General features: G+C 42.6%; 1 protein-coding gene across 1 annotated transcript in view; it reads right to left on the bottom strand.

The window, feature by feature from the left end:
• Nucleotides 1–1,085: 1,085 nt before the first annotated feature.
• Nucleotides 1,086–26,989, bottom strand: part of SLC3A1 (solute carrier family 3 member 1) — a 42,831-nt gene continuing 16,927 nt past the window's right edge. Inside the window, exons 6-10 of the mRNA XM_060247597.1 lie at nucleotides 20,896–21,020; nucleotides 18,255–18,453; nucleotides 15,768–15,914; nucleotides 2,467–2,583; nucleotides 1,086–1,611 (exon numbers count right to left, since the gene is read on the bottom strand). Of these exons, the coding sequence (XP_060103580.1) occupies nucleotides 1,171–1,611; nucleotides 2,467–2,583; nucleotides 15,768–15,914; nucleotides 18,255–18,453; nucleotides 20,896–21,020 (1,029 nt within the window). The 3' untranslated portion in view covers nucleotides 1,086–1,170. The remainder of the gene's footprint in view (nucleotides 1,612–2,466; nucleotides 2,584–15,767; nucleotides 15,915–18,254; nucleotides 18,454–20,895; nucleotides 21,021–26,989) is intronic.

The following is a 26,989-nucleotide window of genomic DNA, read 5'->3' as shown; positions in this document are numbered from 1 at the left end:
TCAGCCTTCCATCCTTCCGAGGTCAGTAAAGTGAGTACCCAGCTTGCTGGGGGGAAAGTGTAGCTGACTGGGGAAGGAAATGGCAAAGCACCCCATAAAAAGTCTGCTATGAAAACATGAAAGCAACATCACTCCAGAGTCGGAAACGACTGGTGCTTGCACAGGGGACCTTTCCTTTTCCTACAACAGCATGCCCCCAAGTAATGTTTTAGCGTATATCTAGACTAGCACTTCCCATAGTGAGTGTGTCTTGTCTTACTTGGGACTTGCAACCCCCAAACTCTGAACCACTTTCTAAAATCACATCCTCTGCTCCATGGACTCCTGAACCTCTGAATGGTAACTATATTTTCCCCAAATCCCTGCTATATCCCTCTCACCTCTGTAATTTCTATTAAGCTTATATGTTTGTTTCCAGTGTGAATCTTATTTTCTGTATGTGTGAATTATTTTATTATTTTCTAGTAATAAACAACCTCCCTTGGTTAAGCAACACTTGGGTTTATTCTGAGAGTTCTCTAAAGGAACAATTCTGGTATACAATTTGCGCAAAAGATCCCCTGTTACTGCCTCTTGCCAGCCAAAGTCTCCTAAGAGCTAATATCCCCCCCCCAAAAAAAAATTAGGAGACCCCCCCAATTCCAGTAACAATACACACATACATACAAATACAAAAAAATGAAGCCACAGCCCTCATTTTGCAATACCTGACCAAGGCCGTTAACAGGAGGACCAGTTCCTAACTAGCCTTTGTCAGGTCTCATGTTCATTTTTCCCACAGCTCTTCTGCCCAGTTTTGCACATGCTGCCGTGGGGCCGCAACTTGCTCCTCCTCTTTCTCAAGTTTCCTACACCGTTTCAGGATCTTGGTTTTCAGAGAATCCTGAAGCTGTGGCAGCATGTGTAAGTTGCAGCCCCAAGCAGGGTGTGCAAAATCAGGCAGAGATGCTGTGGGGGAAAGCATGGAAGTGGAACAAAGGCTTGTCAGGAATCAGCCTAGGATGTCTTGGAGGTCACAATAAGTAAGAAACAACTTGATGGCACTTAACACACATATCTGAATGAGATGAAACATATTTGAATCTAGTGGAAAGACTAACATCCTTTTATTGCACAGAACATGCACCCAATTTGTCAAGGCAAAAACTTTGAATTAACTGTCACTGCCACTTAGCAGTACATGTAGAGTAAATTGAACATACTAGAATAACATGCCTTTTCTGCAACAAAACACTTATCCTTGAAAGCTTCCTTATTGTGGATTGGCTTGCTTGTCCTGTATTGCAAGATGAGTCCTTCACCCTTTTCAGTTTTGATAGCTGTTGTATTTACAACTTTGCCACTATTGTTAAAGTTTGTGCTTAGCTTTATAATAATTTCTGAGGGTAGGTCAAGATCCAAAACCTGGAGATCAGTTGTGGTTTCCTTTCCAAAATTCAAGACCATCATAAACACTTTTTCTAAGCCATCCAGTTCTCTCACATACACAAAGATATTGCTGTCATTCCAAATATAGCACATCCATCCCCTATTAATGGGAAGCTCATTGGCACGAAGGGAACTGAGCTCTCGATACATTTTGAGTGTAGAATTCCGTTCAGTCTTTTGAACCTGCAACATAATGGTTTCAGTGCTGAGTGGTTTCTTATATGCTATTTATTATTTGAATTTATATTCTGCCCTCCCCTGAACGGGCTCAGGAAGGATTACAGTCAGGTTAAAACATCAGATAAGTACCGTTAATTAAAAACTACAACATAATTAAAATGTACATCTACATGGTTTCCATCTGGTGTCATTGGGCCTATAAAGATTGTCAGATTTGGGCCTTAAACAATGGTAGCTTCAGCTGCAACAGCAGCTGCTGAAAATATGCTAGCTTCTTGGCTTTTAACATTCATTCAGTTCCGGTGACCCTTACAAATATCATTTAGCCGTCTAGTCATAATAAATAATAAAGCATCATGAAACAAATTGGTAGATCAATTAATTGATTAATTGGAGGGATTAGTTGATCAACTGGGGAGGGTAATGTTAATAGGCAAGCCTGTGAGTTATTTATTACTATTTTTCATTCATCAAATGTATATCGCTTGTCTGCAGTCCTAATTACATTCTCGGGTTGAGTTAAGGGCATATTTGTTTACCTTTGGGGGTTTGAAATGTTGTAATATGGAATGAAAAAAGAAAGAAAATATTAAAGATGACCCAATTTTTCAATGGCTTGTTGAACATTTGATAGCCCAATCAAGAAACCATCCAGTCCCTCTGATACACACAGCTGTGATTATCACTTTGCATGGACTTTTGGTTGTTTGAGGGACTAAATTGTTCCCCTTAGTTTTTGAATATCTTGATTTTAACTTCAAGCAGTCATCTTGATCAATAAAATAATAATTCTTCATGTTAATTTTTTCCCTTTTTATTTTGAAGCAGAGAGAAAACAATGTCAGCCTTCATACTTACATCTACATTTATATTTGGATAGTCAGAGTTGACAGGGGTCCAGCTTGAGTTACCCTCAGTAAAGCCAGCATGAGGACTATGATTCCATTGCATGGGTGACTTTTCTGAAAAGGCTGCCTAACAAAAGACAATATTATTTATTACAAAATGAAACAATAATGTTCAACTGTCAGAGATTACTTTTAATTTGGAACAAGGCTACTAAACTGGACTCAAATACATTTTACTGCCTTTCAAAGGAGCCAGGTGTCATTTGTGCGGTTTGTCAACTTGCCAGCAAGCCAACCCATGTTGACAAGAAAACTTTACTCATACACGGGCCAACATAAAAGCAGTGCAATCAGGCCAATAAAAGTGAAGTCAACCTACATTTTAATATAGTAGCCTGTGTTAATATAGTAGCCTGGGCAGGGCAAAAGTCAGACTGAAAGGGGTCCAGGATGTCAGGAATCCCTCCAGTGGCCTGCTCCATGCCAGTAGCTTGGGGCCCCCCAAACCAGGGGATTCGTCCCCCCACCCCCAGTGGGAGCTTGGCAGACCTAATTGAATAACATGCTGTGCATGCGCTTGCTCATCCTTGGCCATGGCCAAAGTGGTAACTGCCTGCTTCACCTGAGCTATGGTGGCAGGAACTGGCTCAGCACCACTGGCAAGCAGCTCCCACACAGCTCCCCATGTTGTTCCATTCAAATGTATAAACAAAAACCCCTCCATGGGCCACCTAACGGCCAAATAAGTAGCCAACGCAGTAACTGGACACAGCTCAAGCTCTGAACAACTACCCAACTCGAGCACCGTACCTTTCTGCAACTGATCCATCTTAGAGCAACGGACAGTGATGACTGCCTTACCTGCAAATAGCTGCAGATCCCTTAACAACAGAGCCTTACCAGAAACATCGTCCAAATCGTAGTCTTTTGCCACTCTGTATTTTTAATAGTTGATTGTATGACAACCCTCTTTCTTCCTCGGTCTTAGCTGTTATTTTTATCACTTCTTCTGGCACTATCCATAGTGGCTTTTTCTCATCACCATACTTCTTATACTTCATCCATATATTTAACAAATTATTTCTTATATAATGGTGAGAGAAAAAACCATCCATTTTTTTCTTCCCATAATACATGTAAGCATGCCAGCCGAATTTATTTCCATGACCTTCCAACATTAAAAGTTTTTTTATTTAACAGGGTGATCCAATCTTTTATCCATACTAAACAAACTGCATCATGATATATTCTTAAGTCTGGTAGCTGGAATCCTCCTCTTTCTTTAGCATCTGTTAAAATTTTCATTTTAATCCTTGGTTTTTTCCCAGCCCAGACAAATTCTGAAATCTTCCTTTGCCATCTATTAAATTGTTTACTGTCTTTCACAATTGGAATGGTTTGAAACAAATACATTATTCTCGGCAAAATATTCATCTTAATTGCAGCTATTCTGCCCAGCAATGACAAATTAAGTTTGTTCCATTTCATCAAATCTTCATCCATCTTATGCCATAGCTTTTCATAGTTATTTTTAAATAAATCAATATTCTTCATTGTTATCTCTAAGCCCAAATATTTTACTTTGGTAGCAACTTCACATCCCGTCAAACTCTGCAATTCCTTTTGTTTGTTTGCTTGCATATTTTTACATAAAAGTTTTGACTTTTCTTTATTAACATGAAATCCCGCCAGTTTTCCATATTCTTGTAAGCTAACAGCAAAGGTGTTATTTGTATCGGATTTTCAATAATAAACATTATATCATCAGCAAATGCTCTGTATTTATAATTAAATCCTCTAATTTTCAGTCCTTCTATTTCTTTATCATTTTGTACTTGCATCAACAAAATTTCAAGAGTCATAATAAACAGCAATGGTGAAAGCGGGCAACTTTGTCTTGTACCTTTACTAATCATCATATTATCTGTAAGATCTGCATTTATACACAACTTTGTGCTCTGTTCCATATATATTGCTTTTATCATTCTTATGAAGTGCTCTCCAAGTTCTATCTTTTCCATTACTGCAAACATAAAATCCCAGTTCAAATTATCAAAAGTTTTCTCTGCATCCGCAAAGAATAATGCAACTTCCTTTTCTGGATGTTTTTCATAATATTCTACAATATTTACAACTGTTCTTATATTATCTCTTCTTTGTCTTTTAGGGAGAAATCCTGCTTGATCTTCCTTTATAAAATTAATCAAATATTGTTTAAGTTGTTCTGCCAAGATTCTTGTATATATCTTATAATCATTATTTAATAATGAAATTGGTCTATAGTTCTGTACATTCGTGACATCTCTATCTTCTTTGGGTATCAACGAAATTAGAACTTCCTTCCAAGTGTTTGGTATTTCCCCTTTCATTCTTATCAAATTCATCAATTTTTGTAATTTTGGTACTAATTCTTCTTTAAAAATTTTAAAAAATTTAGCCGTGTATCCATCTGGCCCAGGCGCCTTACCAATTTTCATTGCATTAATTGCTGCTTCAATTTCAACTTTTTCTATTGGATCATTCAAAATTTTCTTCATATTTTCCGTTAAGGGTGCTATTTTGACATTTTGCAAATACGCTTCAATCTTTTCTTTTCTTATTTTCACGCCCTTAAATAAATTGGCATACTACTTAAAAATTCTCTTTTTATTCCTTCTTGATCTACTATCTCTCTTCCACCAGTCACAATTTTGCTAATAATTTTACTTTCTCTCTTTTTCTTCAATTGCAAAGCTAAATACTTTCAAGGTTTATTTGCACCCTCAAAAGATTTCTGTTGCAATTTTTTCAAATTCCATTCAATTTCTTTATTTAGCAAATGTATCATTTGGGTTTGTAATATAGTAATCTCCCTTATAATTTTCTTTTTCCCTGGCCTTTTTCTCAGTTCCCCTTCTTTTTTCTTTATCTCATTTTGAATGTCTAGTCTGTTTTTCTTTCGCTCTTAAATCCTTATGATTTAATGTAATCAGTATCCCTCTCATTACAGCTTTATAAGCGTCCCATACCATCTTAAATTCTGTTTCATCTATATCGTTTATTTGGAAGAAAGTTTTAGTTTCATTTTCTAGAAATGTCACTGTTTCTTTATTTTGTAGCAAATCTTCATTTATTCTCCATCTTCTTGATTTTTTTTTTTTTTTTTTGCAGTTTTGTAATCCATAAAATTGGGTTATGATCAGCACTTATCTTTGGTAAAATCTCTACTTTTTTAGTTATGAGGCCCAAATCTTTAGTACCCCATAACATGTCAATTCTGGAAGAAGTATTGTGTCTTGCTGAAAAGAAAGTATAGTCTCTTACTTCAGGGTTGAATTTTCTCCAGATATCTTCCACATTTTCTTGTTTAACCAATTCAAAAAAAGATTTTGGCAGTTCTCCTTTTTTGCCCAGACCTATTATATTCTGTATTGTTCCGTTAAAATCCCCCATCATCAATATCTGGTCATAAGTCACATCATCAAATTTTTGGATAATATCTTTGAAAAAAGCATCCTTTGTGCCATTTGGTGCATACAGTCCGATTAACAATGTTTTCTTTGCATTTATTGTTGTCTCTACTGCCGCATATCTTCCATCGTTGTCTTTAAATATCAATTTTGGCTCTAATTTTTGATTAATATAAAAAATCACGCCTCTTTTCTTTTGCTCCGCCAATGAGAAAAATTCCAGTCCTGATTGTTTATTCCATAAATATTTATAATCCTTTTGTTGTATATGGACTTCTTGTAAACAAATTATATTACAATTTTGCTTTTTAATCCAATGAAATGTTGCTTTTCTTTTTTGCGGTGAATTTAGTCCATTTACATTCCAAGGTAATAATTTGTAATCCATCATGGTGCAAAGTCTTTATTCTCTCCATAAAAACTGCACAGCTTGGGTGCATTCGTAATTGTAATCCTTCTTCCATGCAGCTCGAAACTCAAGCCTTCAGGTATTATCCATCTGTATTTTATTCCATTGACACGCAGTTTCTCTGTCAGTTTCTTATAAGTTTTCCTATCATTTATCACTTGTCTTGGCAACTCTTTCATTATTCTGACACTGCTCCCTCCTACTGTCAAAGTCTTTTGAAAACTTTTGTTTAAGATTTTCCCTACCATTTATTTTGTCATAAATCTTATAACTACATCTCTTGGCAGCTTGTTATTCTTGGCAAATGATGAATTAACTCTGTACATCTAGTCATACATATTTCTAGTCTCTTCATGATCTTCCTCCAAAAAGTCAGCAATTATTTTCGCAATATATCCCTTTAAGTCAGTTCCTTTCTCTTCAGGTACTCCCCTCAGACGAATTTGGGTTTCCATCAGTCTGCAGTCATGGATTGTCACCTTCTCTTGCAACTTTAATAAGGTGGAATCATGCATTTTAACTTTCTCCTGGACTTTTCCCTTAACCTCCTGGACTTTTTCCTTAACCACCACCACCTCATTTTTAAAATCTTCCATTTCTTTTTTAAGATCTCCAATATCTTTTTTAAGTTCTTTTTTACAAGCTGTTAACATCTTCTCAACTCATTTCATAATCCTAGCTTCCATTGCTTCTAGTTGATCTTGCATTTTTTCTAAGGAAAGAGCTCTTGCACGTGTTGCTCTTGGTTCTGACAGTAAAATAACCCACAAAAATTTACACATTTCAGAATCGAAGTCCAATAATCAGATTCAGTAGCTTAAAACTTGCCCTTTTAAATGAGCCTAATTTCGCTGTTCTTTGATCTTCCTAGGCTCAAATATTAATTTTAAAAGTTTTATTTTCTCTCTTCTCTTATTACTTCCTACTTTGCTAGGAACCAAGTCACGTTCTCAATGGTATCCAAGTCTCGCGATTTTTGTTAGTTTCTTTTCCCCTATTACTTCCTACTTTGGTAGGCACCAAATCCCGTTCTCAATGGTATCCAAATCCCACGATCTTTGACGTACTTCCTGTTTTGCTTGAAGGAGTTGCAAAGCTGTGACGATGATGCATTCTTCAGTGACCACAAGTAATCCAAACAATGACTTCTTTCCCAGTTTTTAGCAATGTCCTTATTTTAACAAAGTCCAAAATTCAATCTTTCTTTTCTTCTTCCCCTCTCTCTAGATCACTCATTCACACCTTCCAAAATTATTTAGTTTACCTTAAAAAAGTCCCGGAGCGAAAGATTATAATCTGTACCTCTCTCCACTGATATCCAGCATAACTTCGATCTTTTCAAGTATCAGATGTTCATCAGTCCCAAAAGAGCTTAGGATCTTGTCAGCTTATGCCAATTGAATGGCTCTATAAGCCTCTGTAGATGATGAAAAATGCCACTCTTCCCCGGCGGTTCCTCAAAGCCTCTAAGGAGCCCCCAACGGAGCGCCTTATCAGCCAAGGTTAACCCCCTCTGAGTTTCTGTGCATATCTTGGACAAATCTCTGACTCAGAAATGTAGGCAGAAGGCCAAAAAAAGCCTATTCCTACCCTGAACAGAGGCTTAAGTCTGTCCCCATTCCGAGGACAGGTCAGCTCAGCACCGGGCTGGGCCCCTTTCTTAGCTGGCAAGGCACCTCCGCTCCCGCCAGGCTTCTTTGTATTTTTACGCCCACGGGCTCTAGGGCAGTTGTCAAATGAGTGGGAACCACCACACATGGGGCACTCGTGCTTGAACTGGCACGCCTTCCTATTACATACCCCAAGGGATCCAAATTCCCAGCAGAGCATGCAGGATTGAACAGCCTGCCCCGCTGCACCGCAGGGAGAGCCTGATGAACCAGCAGCTGATGTGGATGACCTACTCACCAAGTGACCACTATCAGAGTGATCACCCAGATTAGGCCTAGCCGGGGACATAACTCTGCAGCCAAAGCTGCTGATGGATCCGATCCCACTGAAGGGACGGATACAGGGCAGCCCTCATCCTAAATTCCTGGTCATATTGTAACCAGGCTGGTCCACTCAAGGCCGTATAGCCTTTATAAATTATGTCCAAATACTGGAACAGGGATGCTGCCCGCCACGGCTGCGCCCTCGCAATCACCCCGGCATAAATACAGAACCCAGGAAGCCAATTAGCCCAGGTCCTGTCTACCTTCCGTTTTTTCAATTTTTCCTTCTCTTTCTCATCCAATTCTTCCTTGTCTTTTTTCTCAACCTCCCAAAAGAGAAGAAAAAAAAATATCCACATACTTTTTAAATATTTTTTCCCTAGTAGCAGGAAGCAAGTGGTCCCCCAGCGGCAAGGCAACCTCCCTAAATGACAAAGCAGCAAAAGGCACCATCCCATATGTTGAGGGTGCCAGGAACCAGCCATGCCAGGATGCTAGGAACCAGCTAAAAGAACCAGCCATGTCAGGATGCTCTGCACCCGGGTACACACTAGGAACGCCTTGCCCACATGGCCAAGCCAATTCTGAAACGCACCCAACACAGAGGAGGCAGGCACCCCCGCGCTTGACATGGAAGTGCCCTGCCCGATCGCCGAAGCAGGCCCCCATGCTCCCCATGGCCAAACCTGCCCAGGCCCCACCTGTAAATTATCACCCAACCTACCTCCGAATCCAGCAGGAACCAATGGCAAACCAACCCCCTATGCTCCAACCCCCTATGCTGCCATCAAACCCACATCCGGACTACAAAGGCCAGCGTCCCTGCCAGCCACGACTCCACCAAACCTACCCTCAAGAATAGACAGCCTGGTGAGAATACTCGCCTGCTTACCCTTCTTAAATTGCCTCACACCATCCTCCCCACCTGGAGAAAGGATGCCCACTGCCTGTTCCAATGCTCTCAATCTACAAGCAATATTAAAATCAACCACCATATCACCCTCCGCATCACAAGAGGATAACGGTGGTGGTGGCCTTTTCGCAGGAGCCTTGGGCGCCTTAGGCGCTGGCTTTTTTCCTTTGGGCTTGCCCGACCCTTTTCCACCAGCCATCTAAATAGCAAGCACAAGACCACAAAATGGCCTCCTGCAGCTCCACTCTAAAATGGCTTCCCCCTGGAAGAAGAAATGGAACTCAAAATGGCCACAAAAGCCTCTGCTGCACACCAATGTCCCCAGTAGGAGAAAAATGGGGGGGAGGGGGAGGCTCTCCAAAATGGTCACCTGCCAACCTCAAGGGCAATAATAAAAAACCCAGGTTGCCCCACAGGCCCACACCCTCAAAAATTAAAAGGGGAAAGACCAACCCCTGGGTTCCACAACCCCTGCCCCAGCAGACCCCAAACCCTAGGCAGACTCAGCCAACAAGAAGGACAACGCCACGTCCTCCACCACCTCCGATGCTGCTGCCAGCCCGCAGCACTGCAGCCGACACTCCAGCTGACACTGACGCTCCAGCCGACGCTTCACCCACCACTGCCCAGTCGACTGCCCCAACAAACCCCGACATCCAGCCAAAAACAAAAGAAAAGCCTCAGCCTCAGCCGATCGTCTGTCAAGACGAAGGAGCCGATGAGGAGCGCAGATTTTCTCCCGCCTTTTTCTCTGCATGCCGAAATGGGCGCCCCCTGACTCTTCCCATTCAGGGAAGCAAACTCTGCTCATGCAGCCTAGCAGCTATGCTGCAGTCTGCAAGCATAAGATTCTTGTAAAATTGTACTGTACAAAAAGATTATATGATTCTTTAAATGGTTTTACTAAACATTGTTAGCCAATACATCACAATGTTTGTTTTTTGCTAAGCCCAGTTTAACCATAGAGTTTGAAACCAGAGTATCCCCTGTGTGACATCCCCAACACAAGGATGTCACTTCTGGGTATAGAATCATAGAGTTGGAAGGGGCCATACAGACCATCTAGTCCAATCCCCTGCTCCATGCAGGATCAGCCTAAAGCATCTCTGACAAATAATCATGCAGCTGTGTTTTGAAGACTGCCAATGAAGGGGAGCTCACCACTTTCCTAGGCAGCTGGTTCCACTTCTGTACTATTCTGACTGTAAAAACATTTTTCCTAATATCCAGCCAGTACCTTTCTGCTTGTAATTTGAGACAATTGCTTTGGGTCCTATCCTTGGCTGCCAAGTGCAACAGCTTCTTGCCCTCCTCTAAATGACAGCCTTTCAGATATTTAAGACAGCAATCATGTCCCCTCTCAATCTCCTCTTCTCCAGACTGAACATTCCCAAGGTTCTCAGCCTTTCCTCATAGGGTTCTTCCTTGATCATCCTCATTGTTCTCCTTTGCATTCGCTCAACTTTGTCCACATCTTTTTTGAAGTGAGGCTTCCAGAACTGCACACAATATTCCAGGTGTGGCCTGACCAAGGCAGTGTTCAGTGGAGCTATGACCTCCTGTGATTTTGATGCAATAGCCCTGTGGAGGAATAGCAGGAGGCGATGGGCCCTTTAGGGCACACGGGACACACGTGGGTGAAGGATAGATATAAACCGGCCTGGCCAAATGGGGGAGGTCACCGTTCATGCCAGGGGAAAGACTGTAACAGGGACTGAATAAAGAGAAATGCACAACAGCAACTGGCTCCCGACTACTCCTTTTCTTCACAAACCCTTTTAATACAACCCAGGATTGAATTTGCCTTTTTTGCCATGTCATCACACTGACTGCTCATATTTGGTTTACAGTCCACTAGTACCCCAAGATCTTTTCTGCACATACTACTTTCCAAAAGTGTATTCCCCATCCAGTATTTGTGCTTCACATTTTTGTGGCCCAGATGTAAGACTTTGTACTTTTCCTTGTTGAATTGCATCCTGTTCGCAACTGTCCACTTCTCCAGATTATTCAGATCTTGTTGAATTTTAACTAGCCTCCTGGGTGTTTGCTACTCCTTCCAATTTGGTATCATCACCAAATTTTATGAGCAGCCCTTCTACCCCTTCATCCAGATGATTGATAAAAATGTTGAAAAGAACAGGGCCCAAAACCAAGCCCTGTGGCACCCCACTGGACACTTCTCTCCAATCTGACAAAACTCCATTGACAATCATTCATTTGGTACAGTCCTCAAACCATTTTCCTATTCACCCAACTGTCCTATAGTTCAGTCCACAGTCTTCCAGTTTGCCCATCAGAATGTCATGGGGAACCTTATCAAAAGCTTTACTGAAATCCAGATAAACCACATCAACAGCGTTCCCACAATCTAGTAAACTTGTTACTTGATTAAAGAAGGAAACCAGGTTGGTATGGCAAGACCTTTTGGAGACAAATCCATGCTGACTTCCTCAAATCACCAAGTTATCCTTCAGATGCTCACAGATCGACCCCTTTAAAATCTGCTCAAATATCTTTCCAGCAACAGAAGTCAGACTAACTGCCCTGTAGTTTCCCAGTTCATCCTTCTTCCCTTTTTTAAAGATTGGGATAATGTTTCCTCTCTTCTAATCTTGTGGGACATCCCCAGTTTTCCAGGAGGTCTTGAAGATGATGGACAAAGGCTCTGCTAGTTCTTTAGGAAGTTCTTTGAGCACTCTCAGGTGCACAGCATCTGGCCCAGGGGATTTCTACTCATTCAGTGCAGCCAGGTGCCTCTCCACAATTTCTCTACCCATGTCAACGAGCCTCTTAAGCATTCTGTTAAGTCTTCTACCAACTCTAGATGGGCTTGAATTCTTCTTCAGGGAGAAAACTGAGGCAAAAAAAAATCATTAAGCCTGTCTGCTGTTTCCCTGTCCTCTGTCAGAGTTTCTTCTTTTACTCCCAATAAGAGACCAATTGCCTCCTCTACTTTGCATTTGCTTCTCATGTATCTGAAGAAATTTTTCTTGTAGTGAGACCTCATAGTCAGACCCAGCTCATACTGAGTTTTGGTCTCTCTGATGGCTGATCTGCAGTACCTAGTAACTCTCACATAATCTTCTTTAGAGGTCAGCCCTTCTCTCCATTTCCTGAACATTTCCCTTTTCTCCCTTAGCTTATTCTGGAGCTCTCTGTTCATCCACATCAGTTTCTGGGATCCCTTACCATGTTTACACCTTGCTGGGAATAATGAGGGCTTGTTTGAGAAGCTCATGTTTGAGAAGAGGCCACCCTTCACTCACTCCTTTCCCTTCCAGCACCCTCTCCCATGGTACAACCCTCATCAAGCCTTGGAGCTCATCAAAGTTAGCCCTACAAAGACTTCTGGGCTTGGATCATGGAGCTGCTTCTCAGTCGAGGAGCAGACCAGAGCCTCTATTCTGGGCAGAGAAGGTGATCTTAACACCTGCTGCCTACTTCTTCCAGGCAGGGAGAAGGCCAAGACATGCATATTAAATTCTGAGGGGATTTACTTTGGCTGACGAGGAATTCCAGTGGGGTTCCTTTTTGGCTTTGAAGAGTCCCCGGAGAAGGATTGCATTCGATCGTCTACAGAGGATTTCTGAGGTCATTAAATTAACTTAAATTCACCAAGATTCAAGGCTTCTTTGGCACTCATTAACATCTATCTTTGAAAAGAGCAGTGTGCAGGAGGATAACAGCATTAAAGGTAAAAGATTTGTATCTATCACTCCGGGACTAATATAAGACTAATCTAAAATAAAAATAAAGGTCTGGATCCAACTATGTCATCTTAAAATAAGGAACATAAAGGAGGGGGTAATTTTGGGACTAACGAAGTTGGAAAAATAAGGTTAAAAGAGGAAAAACAAACTTTGTTTTGAATACCTGTGGTCAGGCCAGACAACCCCCTGGAGTCACAGAAATAACGTGAGACTTCTTAACCATTGAAAATGAGACTTCGTGGCAAGAAAGGAAGGAAGAAGCCATTGAGAATAGGGAAAACTGTAAGCCTCCCAGCCCTCTCTAGAACTTTAAATCATAAAGAAGTATCAGCGGCCATTAAAAGAAGGTCAAAATTTTAAAAATTAATTAAAAGAAAACGTGACTTTAAAAAATAGGAGAGCCAGCAGATATCATCACTAAAAGGTGAAATCTATTGGATTATATGTTTTGAATCAATTTTGGTGCAGTCCAGGAGAAAAAAGGAAAAACTTTTTAAAAGGGACAGAAAAGCTGCGGATGCCATTTTGAAGAAATTGAAACTTTAAAAAATTAATATCTGGACTTAGGAGCTTCAGAAAACGACGATTTTGGGCTCATACAAAAGGGCATGGTCTAATCTATAAAACAGTGTAATTAAAAATTGAATTTGTGCAGTCAACCTTGGAGCCTATTTAAGCAATGGGCAGGCATCACAGGAAGTGATGTCTGTGCAAAAATCAGGTGCAAAGCGAATCTGAGGGCTGGGTCACTTGAAGAAGCAAAAATGGCTAAATGGCAGGAGGCAATGGATGCTATGGAGGCAAGATTGGTAAAAATAATAAAGGGGTCACTAATAGAAAGTAAGAAGGAAATAAAAAAAGACATTGAATCCAGTGCAGAAGAAGTTAAAAAAGAAATCAAAAAAGAAATTGAAGATCTAAGAAAAGATTCTCAAGCAGCGTTAAAGAAAGTTCAGAAGATGGAAGAAAAGGTGAAAGGCCAAGATTTAAGAATAAACACAGTGGATTCCACTATTCAAAAAATGCAGGAGAAAGAATTACTACAAGACTGTAAACAAAACAGAACGATAATTTGGTATATGCTTTCAGCTGCATGGACATTATATGCACAGTTGTGGAAGCAAGACAAAACACCAGAAAGGTGGGACTGGATTCTAAAAGTTATGCATTGGAGTGAAATGGACAAGCTTACAAGAATCTTAAAAGAATATGATTTAGAGAAGTTTAAAAATGAGTGGGGGAAAATTCAAAAATATGTTGATAAACAATGGAATGTTAAAGAATATTTGGCCATTTTTGACAATGGCTGAACTCTAAAGGAATGATAAATGGATTATAGTCAAAAAGCGAGACTATGTGAATATATTTTTCTTTGTTCTTTTGATAAGGACTAGAGGATTATTATGAAGATGGATTACAATTATAAAATCTGGGTTTTTTTCTTTCCTTTTCTCTTTTTGCTTTAAGATTTTTTATAAAGATTCTTTAATAGATAATATTACCTTTTTTTGCAATTTAATTAAAATATACTGCCAGGGGTCATGAAAAGGGGGGGGGGAGGGTCTAGAAAATGTAATGTATATGTATTAACTTTTTAATAACAGATGATAAGTATTATTACAATATATTACAGTATAATAAATTGTTTTAAACACAAAGTTAGCCCTACGAAAATCTAACCTACAAGTCATGCTACGAATCTCCTCCCCACCCCCCACCCCCCATAGCAAGAGGAATTCTAGGAGCACATGGTCACTTCCCCCTAAAATCCCCACCACCTTTACCCCATCTACTAACTCTTCCTTGTTGTTTAATATTAAGTCTAGAACAGCCGAACCCCTAGTGGCTTCTTCCACCAATTGAGAAAGGAAGTTATCAGCCATTGAGCTATCTTCAGCTATCTTTTATCCAATTGAGCTATCTTCCACCAATTGAGAAAGGAAGTTATCAGGTCAGGAAGTTGCGTGATTCTTGTTGCTTTGCCGAGCTTGTCTCCCAGCATACACTGGGGAAGCTGAAGTCACTCATAACGTCATCACATCAGGGACATTGCACAATGTCCCGTCACACCTCAGGAATGCCCCCAAATCCCCCTGCCTGGCAAGGGGACCTGGCAACCCTAGCTTTGTAGCCACAGCCACTGAGGGATCAGGTGAAGTGGTGAGCACCAAGAATTGTGACTCATTTTCCCTTCACCTTTCTTTTTAGTCCACCTTCTTTTTCTTTAACTACCTCCCCCCCTTTCCTTTTTTTCTTTTTATTCCCCAATTTCTTGCTCAGTTCTTCTCCCCCACCTCATTTCATTTCCCTTCTGTACTTTTTTTTGGGCAGTGAGGACAAAGGTACTATGTTTGGTTTGGTTTTGTCTCATGTGGAAGCCATATGGGATTTGGTTGAGTCTCATAAAGAAGGCACTTTGGGCCTGACACTCACTACTCCCTCTCAAAATTTCAAAAGTTCCCACAAGTCCAAAAAGATTGGGAACCCCTGCTGTAACCACGATATGACATTGGTTCTCTTTTGGGGACAAGACCAGCCTCTTCCAGAGCACTCTGATGCTGCCCACCTGGATGATGAAGAAGAAGAATTGCAGATTTATACCCCGCCCTTCTCTCTGAATCAGAGACTAAGAGCAGCTTACAATCTCCTTTATCTTCTCCCCCCACAACAGACACCCTGTGAAGTGGGTGGGGCTGAGAGGGCTCTCACAGCAGCTGCCCTTTCAAAAACAACCTCTGCCAGAGCTATGGCTCACCCAAGGCCATGCTAGCAGGTGCAAGTGGAGGAGTGGGGAATCAAACCCGGTTCTCTCAGATAAGAGTCCATGCACTTAACCACTACACCAAACTGGATCTAACTTTGTGGACTGGAACTCACAGAGTATTTAACTCACAGTTTGTGATGGGGTATTTTCCATTCCTATCTCTTCACCATAATATGTAATGGGCGTTCCAGGAAGAGTTAAAAGAAGCATGTTCATGACATTTATGTATTCCTTTCCAATCCGAGAGGCAATACGAGCGCTGTTAGGGTCTCCAATCTAAAATACAAAATAACTTACTTTATTATCATAATTTTTAAAAGATATTTGGGCTAGATACGAGTCCAGGTTATCAACATCATAAAATCCACAGTGGCCATATCTTACAACAGAATGCAGCGATTTTTTAAATAAATAAAGTTGGCATTTACAGTGAGGTAAGCATTTTTTAAAATTGCATGTATTCTAAAGTACTTGGGTAGATTATAGTTCCTCATTCATAATTCTAGTATATTGACTGAGTACTTACATGCTTGTTAATCATTCTATGTTTGAAATAAAGTATTTTAATATTGCTTTCCATTAAAAGAGATTTCACTACAAGCAGAGAAAAGGGGAATAAATTGCTCTAAGGTCACTGAACACAAAGGAACAGTCTTGTCAGAAGAAGTCTAATTACCAAAGCTAAAACCTCTGCGCAAAAAAATATTAAATCAGAACAGCAGGGTACCTTATTTTATTACACAAAGGCAGAGAAAGGAGTACAAATCGACAAATAACAGCATCATTCTGATTATTATGAACTTGTCCAATATCATGCTGGAGTGTGTGGCACAGGAGTGTATTTGCCATGTTTCTTTAGTGGTTTATGCAGGCCTCAGATTCAGTGGGAGCTCACAGGAGCACAGCTCCTGAACCTTTCTGAGAGTTCCTCCTCTTCCTTCTGAGAGTTCCACCTCCTTGTCCATTGAATAGTATGCATAGCTGCAAAACAATCCCTGGATGAGCTCCATCACCTATTTTTCTACAAAAGGACCCCTGGCTTTATGACACAGTCCAGGATAACACAGCATTGATTCCATGTACCCGGTCATTAAACTGTCTCACAGCCATGAAACCAGTCACTTGTGTGTGTTTGTTTTGAGCATTTGGTTGAATATGCCTATCAAGGAAGGGCTGCAGCTAACACACCACCCAAAGCTGGCAAAAGGTACTTAGGAGATCTGTGCTTCCATTTGCAGATTGAACAGCAACCCTGAGCTGCAAACTAGTTTCTTTAGGAGGAGACCAACCCCCCCAAATCTTTTTCTATATACAGACCAAGGTATCACTCCTCTGTTTAGAGCTATCTCCATGACCGATTTAGCACTCAGCTTACCCCATGGTCACATTCCTCTTCTCTGCGCAGCATCCATCAGATTTCCCACTATCTGTGACGGAGTTACAGGAAGTGTTGCGGCTTTCACGCTGCAAACAGAAACTGGTTTTTAGCGGTTTCCATTTGCTGTGTGAAACCCACGACACTTCCTGTAACTCTGGTGCAGATAGTGGGAAATCCAAGAGATGCTGCGCAGAGAAGAGGAACGTGACAGCGGGGTAAACTGAGTGCGAAATCGGTCCATTTCACTAGGCAGGAATTACTTCTCTTCACTAGAAGGTCTCTCCCTTTTCAGCCTGAATGGGGATCTTCTTTTCTTCGCCTCCTTCCCAGTTTCAGTCAGTGCTAAATTGTCTCTTCTTCAACTGTCAGTTCCCAACTGTCATTTCTAAGCTCATAGAATCATAGGGCGTTTTCGCACTGACCTTCTAGTGGCGCGACCACCCTCTTCACACCGGAGGATCTGCCCGGATTTCGCACAAGAAGCGCCGGCGCACCCAAAAGAGCCGGCGACTTCCGTCGCGAAACCCGCTCAAACGTTTTCCTGCTTCTTGGCGGTTTCCGTTTGAGCGGGTTTCACGACGGAAGTCGCCGGCTCTTTTGGGTGCGCCGGCGCTTCTTGTGCGAAATCCGGGCAGATCCTCCGGTGTGAAGAGGGTGGTCGTGCCACTAGAAGGTCAGTGCGAAAACGCCCATAGAGTTGGAAGGGGCCATACAGACCATCTAGTCCAACTCCCTGCTCCAAACTGATACTGTTTTCGCACACAGCTTACCTCGCAGTCACAATCCTGTTCCCTCCGCAGCATCTGTCGGATTTCCCACCATCTGCACCGGAGTTACAGGAAGTGCCACGGCTTTTGCGTAGCAAACATAAACTGGGTTTTAGCGGTTTACGTTTGCTACGCAAAAGCTGTGGCACTTCCTGTAACTTCGGTGCAAATGGTGGGAAATCTGACCAGATGCTGTGGAGGGAACAGGATTGTGACTGCAAGGTGAGCTGTGTGCGAAAAAGGTCTGACACTCCAAACCGATACTCTCCGCAAAATTCCATTTGAACAGCATGTCACTCAAAGGTTCTCAGACTCTGTGAGAGGCATTAATCTTTGATTGTCCATTACATATGTCATCCTGACTCCTTAGACAAAAGAGGGTGAGTAAATAAATAAATAAGAAATGAGCCGCGAAAGTTATACTGTGTGAAGTGCTGTTTGAAGTGTAACCCCTCTGGATCAGAAGCTTACCGCCCAATTTGGCCATTTCCCTTGTGGCATACTCTTCATCCATGCAGCTACAATTTCAAAAATGCTATTTCCAGAGACTTCTTTTATGTTCATGAGCAAAAGGTTAAAAGGGAAATCTGCTTCTTGAATAAAAGGTGTCCCATAATACATCATAGTTCCTTCAACACTCTCTAGATTATTGGCTCCCGTGCCCATAAATCTTCAAAAGAAAAGACATCTTGTAACATTTATAAAAATATAGTCAATACTATTCACTTTAATATAGCAAAAACAAAATAAAAAACTTCTGCCTAGAACAGATCCCAAAATACATATTCTTCATCTAACATCCCCTTGGATCCTGGCCATTACTTTACTTGTTATATGACAAAGTGTTTTCCCAGCAAGTGTTTACAAGGCAGTAACTGTTAATAAGCATATCAGTGAGTCACAAGTGAAGACCCACAATATTTGCAAGGGGATCTGTTAGAGAATTTGCACGCAGCAGAAGACACTGAAGGAGAGGGACAGGCAAACACAGGAATTAATAGACAAGAGAGAGAACTGTATGCAATGGTAGAATATATTTACCAGGACAGTATCCATTATTCAGAGTCATTGCCAGGCCAAGGTCATATACAGTAATCAGTACACACTTCAGTAGATAACAGTATACACCAGTAAGTGTACACAGCACAATCCAAGCACAGTAGCATAGGATCAACACCATCAGTGTTCGCTGCCACCTGGACGGCGTGCAAATTCTCTAACAGGATCTCTCCCCACTCTTAGCTTTCCCCTATATACACCAATGGCAATGCTGCTGGGACTGCTCCAGGAGAAATCAAGCCTTTGCAGAGTGTTGGTTCCTTCTTCACTGTGCATCACCAAGCAGTTGGCTGGAGAAACAGTCCTGCATGTGGCAATAACTCTTGGTCTGAGAATATGTATTTTGAAGTACATCCCAAGTTTCATCAGTGAAATGCTAGGGGCTATATGTGACAGAGAACAATAAAAAGGGGACTTCTTGAGGTTTCACAGGGCCTGCAAGACAGAGTTCTTTCCCAGGCTTTTAATTGATCTGGCAGGTATTAACTGGCCTCCCCAACACCTTACCATCATGGTGACTGTGCTGTGTTGATGCATATCAGCCTATACACTGTTGTTGGCTTCCATCTGTGTTTGTGATGGTGTATTGCCTTTGTTTTTATACTGTTATGTTATTATGATGTTTTATTTTTAATCTGTAATAAGTGCCTAAATTTCTGTTGTTAGCCACCCTGAACCCACTTGCAAGAAAGGGCAGGATATAAATCTAAACATTAAATTAAAAACTTCCCAGCAAAACAGGACCCAATGAGAGTGGTGCTCTAAACCAGCCAATAGAAGCTGTCTACTGGGAGACAGTGCTAAGATTTGAAATTTGTTAATTTTTAGTTTTAGGTTAGCTAGATTTGAGTCCAGTAGCTCCTTAGAAACCAACAAGATTTTCAAAAGCCCATACCACTAAAATCTTGTTGGTCTCTAAGATGCTACTGGACTCAGATCTAGCTGTTCTACTAAAGATCAGCATGGCTACCTGCTGAAACTAGCTGTAGGTTGAAAGTGAGAAGAGGTGAGATGATAATTTGGTTAACTGCCATGGACCTGAAAGATTTACTTCATTACAGTAATGTTTTGACCAGGGTATGACACATTGGGCGTTTTCGCACTGACCTTCTAGTGGCGCGACCACCCTCTTCACACCGGAGGATCTGCCCGGATTTCGCACAAGAAGCGCCGGCGCACCCAAAAGAGCCGGCGACTTCCGTCGCGAAACCCGCTCAAACGTTTTCCTGCTTCTTGGCGGTTTCCGTTTGAGCGGGTTTCGCGACGGAAGTCGCCGGCTCTTTTGGGTGCACCGGCGCTTCTTGTGCGAAATCCGGGCAGATCCTCCGGTGTGAAGAGGGTGGTCGCGCCACTAGAAGGTCAGTGCGAAAACGCCCATTGTGAAAAGCTCACCTGGGAATGGTGTTCCCCTCCTCCCACCCTTGGGAATGAGCTAGTTAAGATGAGACATCCCACATCCCCTTTGTTACCAGGTAAAAGTCACATCAGTTTGTGTTTCTTTGTCTATTGTTTAATTACCAATTTACACTTGGCTGGGTTTATATACAAGCTCAGATTCTAACTCTTAACCCTTTTTTCTTGTCAAAATATATATGAACCAATATCATATATGCCAAAATGAAGAACTGATAGTACTGGGCACTGTCTTGTAAAATGAGACTCTTAAAATAAAGGAATGAATAACTGAATTTTACATCATGACTGGATAATCAGCTGCCTGTATCAATATGAGCAGACCTAGAGAGGTGGCATATACATTTCCTAAGTAAATAAACATGTTTGACTTTAAAGAAGCTGCAATGGCTGAGAAATACTGAGTAGGAGATAATTTCCATTCCTATTCCTGGACAGACCATAAACTGGCCATCTAATGTGGCTGGTCTACTACATGCATCCCTCAGTGCAAGCAATCTTGCCCAAGTCTGTATTGTTTTGCTCCAACAAATACAAGTGGGCAGGAAAGCACATTTGCTCTTACCTCTTAACAACTTCAACCTGTTCACTGGGTAGCTATTAACAGCTAATCAAATAATAAAAACATTGCTTTTCTTACCTGTATCTACCAGGCTCACTGCTGAACTTATCCATGGTGTGTCGAAAACTGCGGACTATATCATGCATGCCAACTTGGGTAGTGGTATAGTCATGATACAATTCAGAATAGACCGAAATGCTGTCCTTGAAAAACAATGGGACATTTGTCTTTAATCCTCTGGAGAACTGCTTTTTCAAATGATTTCCAGAGACAGACATATTAAAAAATGGCTGCTGCTCAGAACATGTGTACATTTTTCTGAGATTGTTGTCATAATCCACTCAAATCTGTGCACTGATTTGAAAGTAACATTTTTAAAAATGGATACAGTGTCAGTGTGTCAAGGCTATCCATATAATAATCAACATGCCCCCATCTGTGGATACTTACATTTTAATATAGGGAGCCATGTAGATACAGAAAAGATATTTCTACAGACCTGGGGGGAGGGGGAAGACTCAGGTTTGCAGAAAAATCCTTAAAGTAAAAAAAAAAAAATGGAGTTTACAAAAACAAAAAAACTCCAAAGTAGAGGTTTACACAAATGCACACAACAGTTCTCCAGACAGGGGACGTGAAAGGGGGAAGGGAAGCTGCTGCACTCCACTCTCCTCAGCCACTGAGGCTGCAAAACTGGAAATGGGCAGGGGAGGAAGTACGAGACACACCAGCCCTCCCTGGCAGTGAGATGGCAACACTGAGGTGGCAACACATGTGCTGCGTGGAGGAGGAGATGTGTGACCCCCTTCCCTGCCATCCTGACCACTAAGGTGGTGATGCTGTTCCCCCAGGGCCCCACCATGGTAGTGATGCTGAAGGCAAGCAGGCAACAGGACACAGGAGTAGTCACTGCCTTTCCCTGGCTGCCAAGCCAGCAGAGCTAGAGGTGCGGGAGGGAACAACAGAAGCCCAAGCTGCTGTGGGAGCAGCCCAGTGAGTGGGGATGAGGATAGGATCCCCTCTCTTGGATCCCCAAGTGTTTTTCTCTGTTTTCCATTTCAAAGTTCTTGTAGTAAATCCACAAACTAATTTTTCAATATGAGAACAATGCTACAGATTGGGGGCACATTTGAGGGACAGAACTGAGAGGGCTTTTCATAGAGCTTTGAGTGAAGCCCTTTATGGTCGGGGGCCTGCCTATCTACAGGACACCCTTCCTCCGCATGTTCCCCAGAGAGCACTGTGTTCAGGGACACAAAATCTATTGTCTATCCCCGAACCAAAGGAAACCAGGCTATACTCCACTCGGGCTAGGGCTTTTTCAGTGCCGGCACCAGAAATGTGGAATGCCCTCCCAGAGGCCATAAGGGCCCTGCGGGATCTTTCACAATTCCGCAGGGCCTGTAAAACTGAACTGTTTCGACAGGCCTTCAACACCTGAATCCAGGAGAGAACCACCACCTCACACTACTGAGGAGCTACGAATATCATGGGATCATCAACAGAAAAAGAAAGATCCTGCCATATCAAAATGTTGTGTAGCACCACAAAATGTTTTAAATGTATTTTATTGGTTTTAAATTGTTTTACATAATTGATTGTTAGCCTCCCTGAGTCTGCTTGCGGAGAGGGCAGGATATAAATTTAAAGTAATAAATAAATAATAGATTTCTGTTATCCTAACTGAATATTATTTAATCTAATTTAATTTTCCGATTTATACCCCATCCTATCCTTCAAGCGGGCTCAGGGCAGCTTACAATATTTTAAAAAATCACAGCAAGATTAAATAAACCACATCCAAGCTAAACGATATCATAATTACAAAATTATCAAATTAGATCAAAACCATGATCCACGTCATTGGCAGCAAGTCATAAAGCCACATATAGGCTGGTAGTATTCAGCATAGCTTGAGCACCTAGGTGGTAAGGTACTGGGGGAAGTGATGACTTCAGGGGCCACCCGCTGGATCAATTAAAAGCTTGGCGGAAGAGCTCCGTCTTACAGGCCCTGCAAAACTTGGATAAGTTCTGCAGGGCCTGGATCTCCAACAGGAGCTCATTCCACCAGGTAGGGGCCCAGACTGAAAAAGCCCTGGCCCTCATTGAAGCCAGTCAGACATCCTTAGGACCAGGGATCACAAGAAGCTGCTGTGCAGCTGACCTCAGAGCCCGGGGGCTCATTTGAGGAGAGGCGATCCCAGAGATATGCAGGCCTCAGGCCATAAAGAGCCTTAAAGGTAAGGACCAGCACCTGGATAACGGATCCAGTACTTGAGAGGTAGCCAGTGCAGTTCATGCAGCACCAATAAAAATAAAAAATAGGCCTTGATGCTAAAAACTGGGCTGCAGCATTCTGCACCCGCTGGAGTTTCCAGAGCAGTGTCAAGGGTAGCCCCACATAGAGAGAGTTACAATTGCCTAATCTGGAGGTGACCGAGGTGATCTGGAGGTGACTTTGGCCTGATCATGAGAAGTAAGGTAGGGGGCCAACTGTCGGGCCTGCCTTAGATGGAAAAAGGCAGCCCTTACAGTGGTGGCAACATGGACCTCCATAAATAAAGAGGTATCCAGGAATACCTCCAAGCTCTTCACCTCTGTCAATGGCACTAACTGAGTGACATCAAAGGGCAGGAGCCTGATCCCACTTCCTGCTCCCCCTCCTCCTGATCCAGACACAGGATTTCAGTCTTAGATGGATTTAACTTCAGTCAGCTCTGGCGCAACCAACCAGCCACGGCTTGCAATGCCTCACCCAATTCATCAGGGATGAAGTCCGGATGGCCATCCATAAGCAGATAGAGCTGGGTGTCATTAGCATACTGGTGACAACCAAACTATATCTTTGGACCATCTGGGCAAGGGGGCACATATAGATATTAAATAGCATAGGGTAAAGGATTGCCCCTTGCGGCACACCACATTCAAGTGTGTGCTGCTGGGATAACGCCCCCCCCCCCTCCAAGAGTCACCCTCTGTCCCTGACCATGGAGAAAAGAGGTCAGCCACTGTATGGCTAAGCCTCGAATCCCCGTGTCGGTGAGGCAGTGAGTCAACACCTCATGGTCGACCATATCAAGCACTGCTATAGATCTAAAAGTATCAGCAGTGCCGATCCACCACAATCCAGATGTCTCTGGAGATCATCCACTAGGATGACCAGCACTGTCTCCATCCCATGGGCAGGGCAAAAGTCAGACAGGAAGGGGTCCAGGATGTCAGTTTCCTCCAAGAAGGCCTGGAGCTGCATTGCCACAACCTTCTCCAGTACCTTGCCAAGGAATGGTAAGTTCGATACTGGGCGGTAGTTAGTACGGACTGTTGGGTCCAAAGATTTTTTTTCAGGAGAGGGCAAACCACTGTCTCCTTCAAAGCCCCTGGGAACATCCCTGATAGCAGGGATGTGTTGACAATCTCATGCAAGGAAATCTCGACTGCATCACTACTGGCTTTTACCAGCCATGATGGGTGAGGATCAAGGGGGCAAGTGGTCAGTTTCACAGCCACCAGGATCTTATTAACCTCCTCCTGAGAGAGTGGGCTGAAGTGGTCCAGAACCAGACCCATGGATGGACAATGGCTGGGAGGTCACGGTGGAGCAACGAGATTTTATCTGCAAAATGGTTTGCAAAAGCCTCACAGCCAATAACCAATTCACTAACATTTGGGGTGCCTTGAGGCAAAGAAGTCAAAGACCAAATTAATCTAAATAATTGGGCTGGACGCGATTTTGCAGATGCAATGGAGGCTGCATAGAACTCCTCCTTAGTGGCCTCCATGGTCATCTCATAGATCTGAACAAAGGACCTATAAGATGTTCTTGCAGCCTCATTGCGAACTCTTCGCCACACTCTGAGCGTTTTCGCACTGACCTTACTCGGCAGCGACGTCCCTCTTCACCGCGCAGCATCTGCGCGGATTTCGCACACGTTGCTCCGCAGAACCCGGAAGAGCCACAAAATCCCGCGGCTTTTGCGTCGCAAATGTAAACTGGTTTTTGGCCCTCTCTCTAGCCATCTTAGTTCTTGCTTCATTTGTCTCAGCTCCATGAAATACCAAGGGGCTGAGTGATCATGAGGATGAAGAGGGCACCAGGGGGGTGACCATATTTATGGCCTCGGAAAGATGGATATGCCAATCATCCACTACACCATCTAATAGGCTGTCAGGAGAAATTGGATTCCACAGAGCCCTTTGGAACGCATTGGGGTCCATCAGGCTCCGCGGGCGAGCATAAATGTGCTCTCTGCCTAAACAGGGAGGGCCAGGAGCACATAGCCGGGCCTTCAAGGCAAAGTGGTCCAATCATGACACCATGTCTGTGGTGATACAGTCCACTGTAATCCCTGACACAAAGATCAGATCCAGCATGTGTTCTGCTTGATGTGTAGGGGCCAGAACAAATTGGGAGAGCCCTAATGTCGCCATGGATGACATTAGGTCCTTGGTCTGCAAGGAGGTTGCATCTTTAGCATGGACACTGAAGTCCCCTAGGACTAAAAGCCTGGGATACTCCAATGCCCAGGCGGACACCACCTCCATCAGGCCAGGCAAGATACTGGCTGGGGCGTTAGGTGAACAGTACACCAGCCAAATGGCCAAGTCCTCCTTGGCTTCCCACACTAGGCCCACACATTCAATGCCAGCAATCTTTGTATCAGGGGGTGCCCTAAAGGGATAAGAGTCCTGGATCAGCAAACCAAAGCCCCACCCCCATCTGTCTGAGACTTGTGGAGGGCCAAGAAACACCGGGGGGGGGGGGTCAACTGCTGCAAGGCAACTGTTTCACCATCCTGCACCCAGGTCTTGGTCACGCAAACCAGGTCTATCTCCTGTTTCACCAGGTAATCCCAGAGAACTGCGATCTGATTATTGGTTGATCTGGCATTGCACGACACCAGTGTCAGAGAGGGGTAATTATTCCTATCCCCACAGCCTGCATTTCTCAGGATGGGGCAATTACGTGTTGTGTAAGCCAAGAAAAACCTGTTGGTGGTTGTACTTAGGAAAGTTTGAGGGTTCTTTGGACATATTTTCTGAGAGAGAAACTTTTGGAAGATGTCAGATGCATGAAGGAAGAATACATATAGTCCTGGCTGACTTGCATTCCTTATATATAAAATACCATCTTGCCCAATTATTTGAATTTGATGTACTGCTACTAGATCACTTTCTGGTTTGGGGACTGGCTTTGGATACTTTGATGATAATGGACGATGGTGATGAAACGTATGACACTGCCTTAAACTGAGACCAACCATTGACCAGGTAAGGCCAGCACTTGTACCAAATAGCAATGGTTGTTCAAAAGCTCACAAAAAATTAAAAACACAGATCAGAATAAAGATCCATCTAGTCAAGTATTCTGTTTCCAATAAGGGCTGGGCCACCATTTCTGGAAAACTGACAACAAGAGGAGGAGGAGGAGGTTGGTTTATACCTCACCCTTCACTTGGAGTCTCAGAGCAGTTTATAATCTCCTTTCCCTTCTCATCCCTACAACAGGCACCCTGTGAAGTAGGTGGAGCTGAGAACTGCTCTTGAGAGAACAGCTCTGAAAGAACTTGTGACTGACTCAAGCTTACACCAGCAGGTTAAAGTCCACACTCCCAACCACTACACCAAATTGGCTCTAAGTCAGACATATAAGTGGAGCTTTTTTTCTGGGGGAACACAGTGGAATGCAGTTCTGGAACTTCTTTGTGGAAATAAAATTCTCAAAAAATGGTTAAAAGTTCATGAGCAGCACCCATGTGTTTCTCCTTCATTTCCCTCTTGAGAGTTCCAGCACCTCTTTTTCTAGGAAAAAAAAAATACCTGTATATAGGCAATAACTTCCCATGCATTCTGTCTCCAAATTCTGTTACATAGAGTTATACTGCCTCTGAAAATGAAGGATCTATTTACCTAACATGGTTAATTGATAGATCTGCCTTAGGTCTTTCCCAGTGTTACTATCCTTTACACTTGAATTGTCAGGATGTGTGAGACTGGAACCTTAGGCATAAAAGCGTGTGCCCTTCACCCAAATCCTGTACTGCTAAAGGAATGGACCCTACCTCCATCCTAGCATACCACTGAACAAAGTTTGAAGCCTTCTTGCAATTTAAGTGATTCTTCCATTGGAAAGGGTCTCCTTAGGCTGCAGGAAGGCTCCTTGGAGAATGGTT

Source organism: Heteronotia binoei, chromosome 1, assembly GCF_032191835.1.
Source record: "Heteronotia binoei isolate CCM8104 ecotype False Entrance Well chromosome 1, APGP_CSIRO_Hbin_v1, whole genome shotgun sequence".
NCBI lineage: Eukaryota > Metazoa > Chordata > Lepidosauria > Squamata > Gekkonidae > Heteronotia > Heteronotia binoei.
This window is presented reverse-complemented; position numbering and strand designations above follow the sequence as displayed.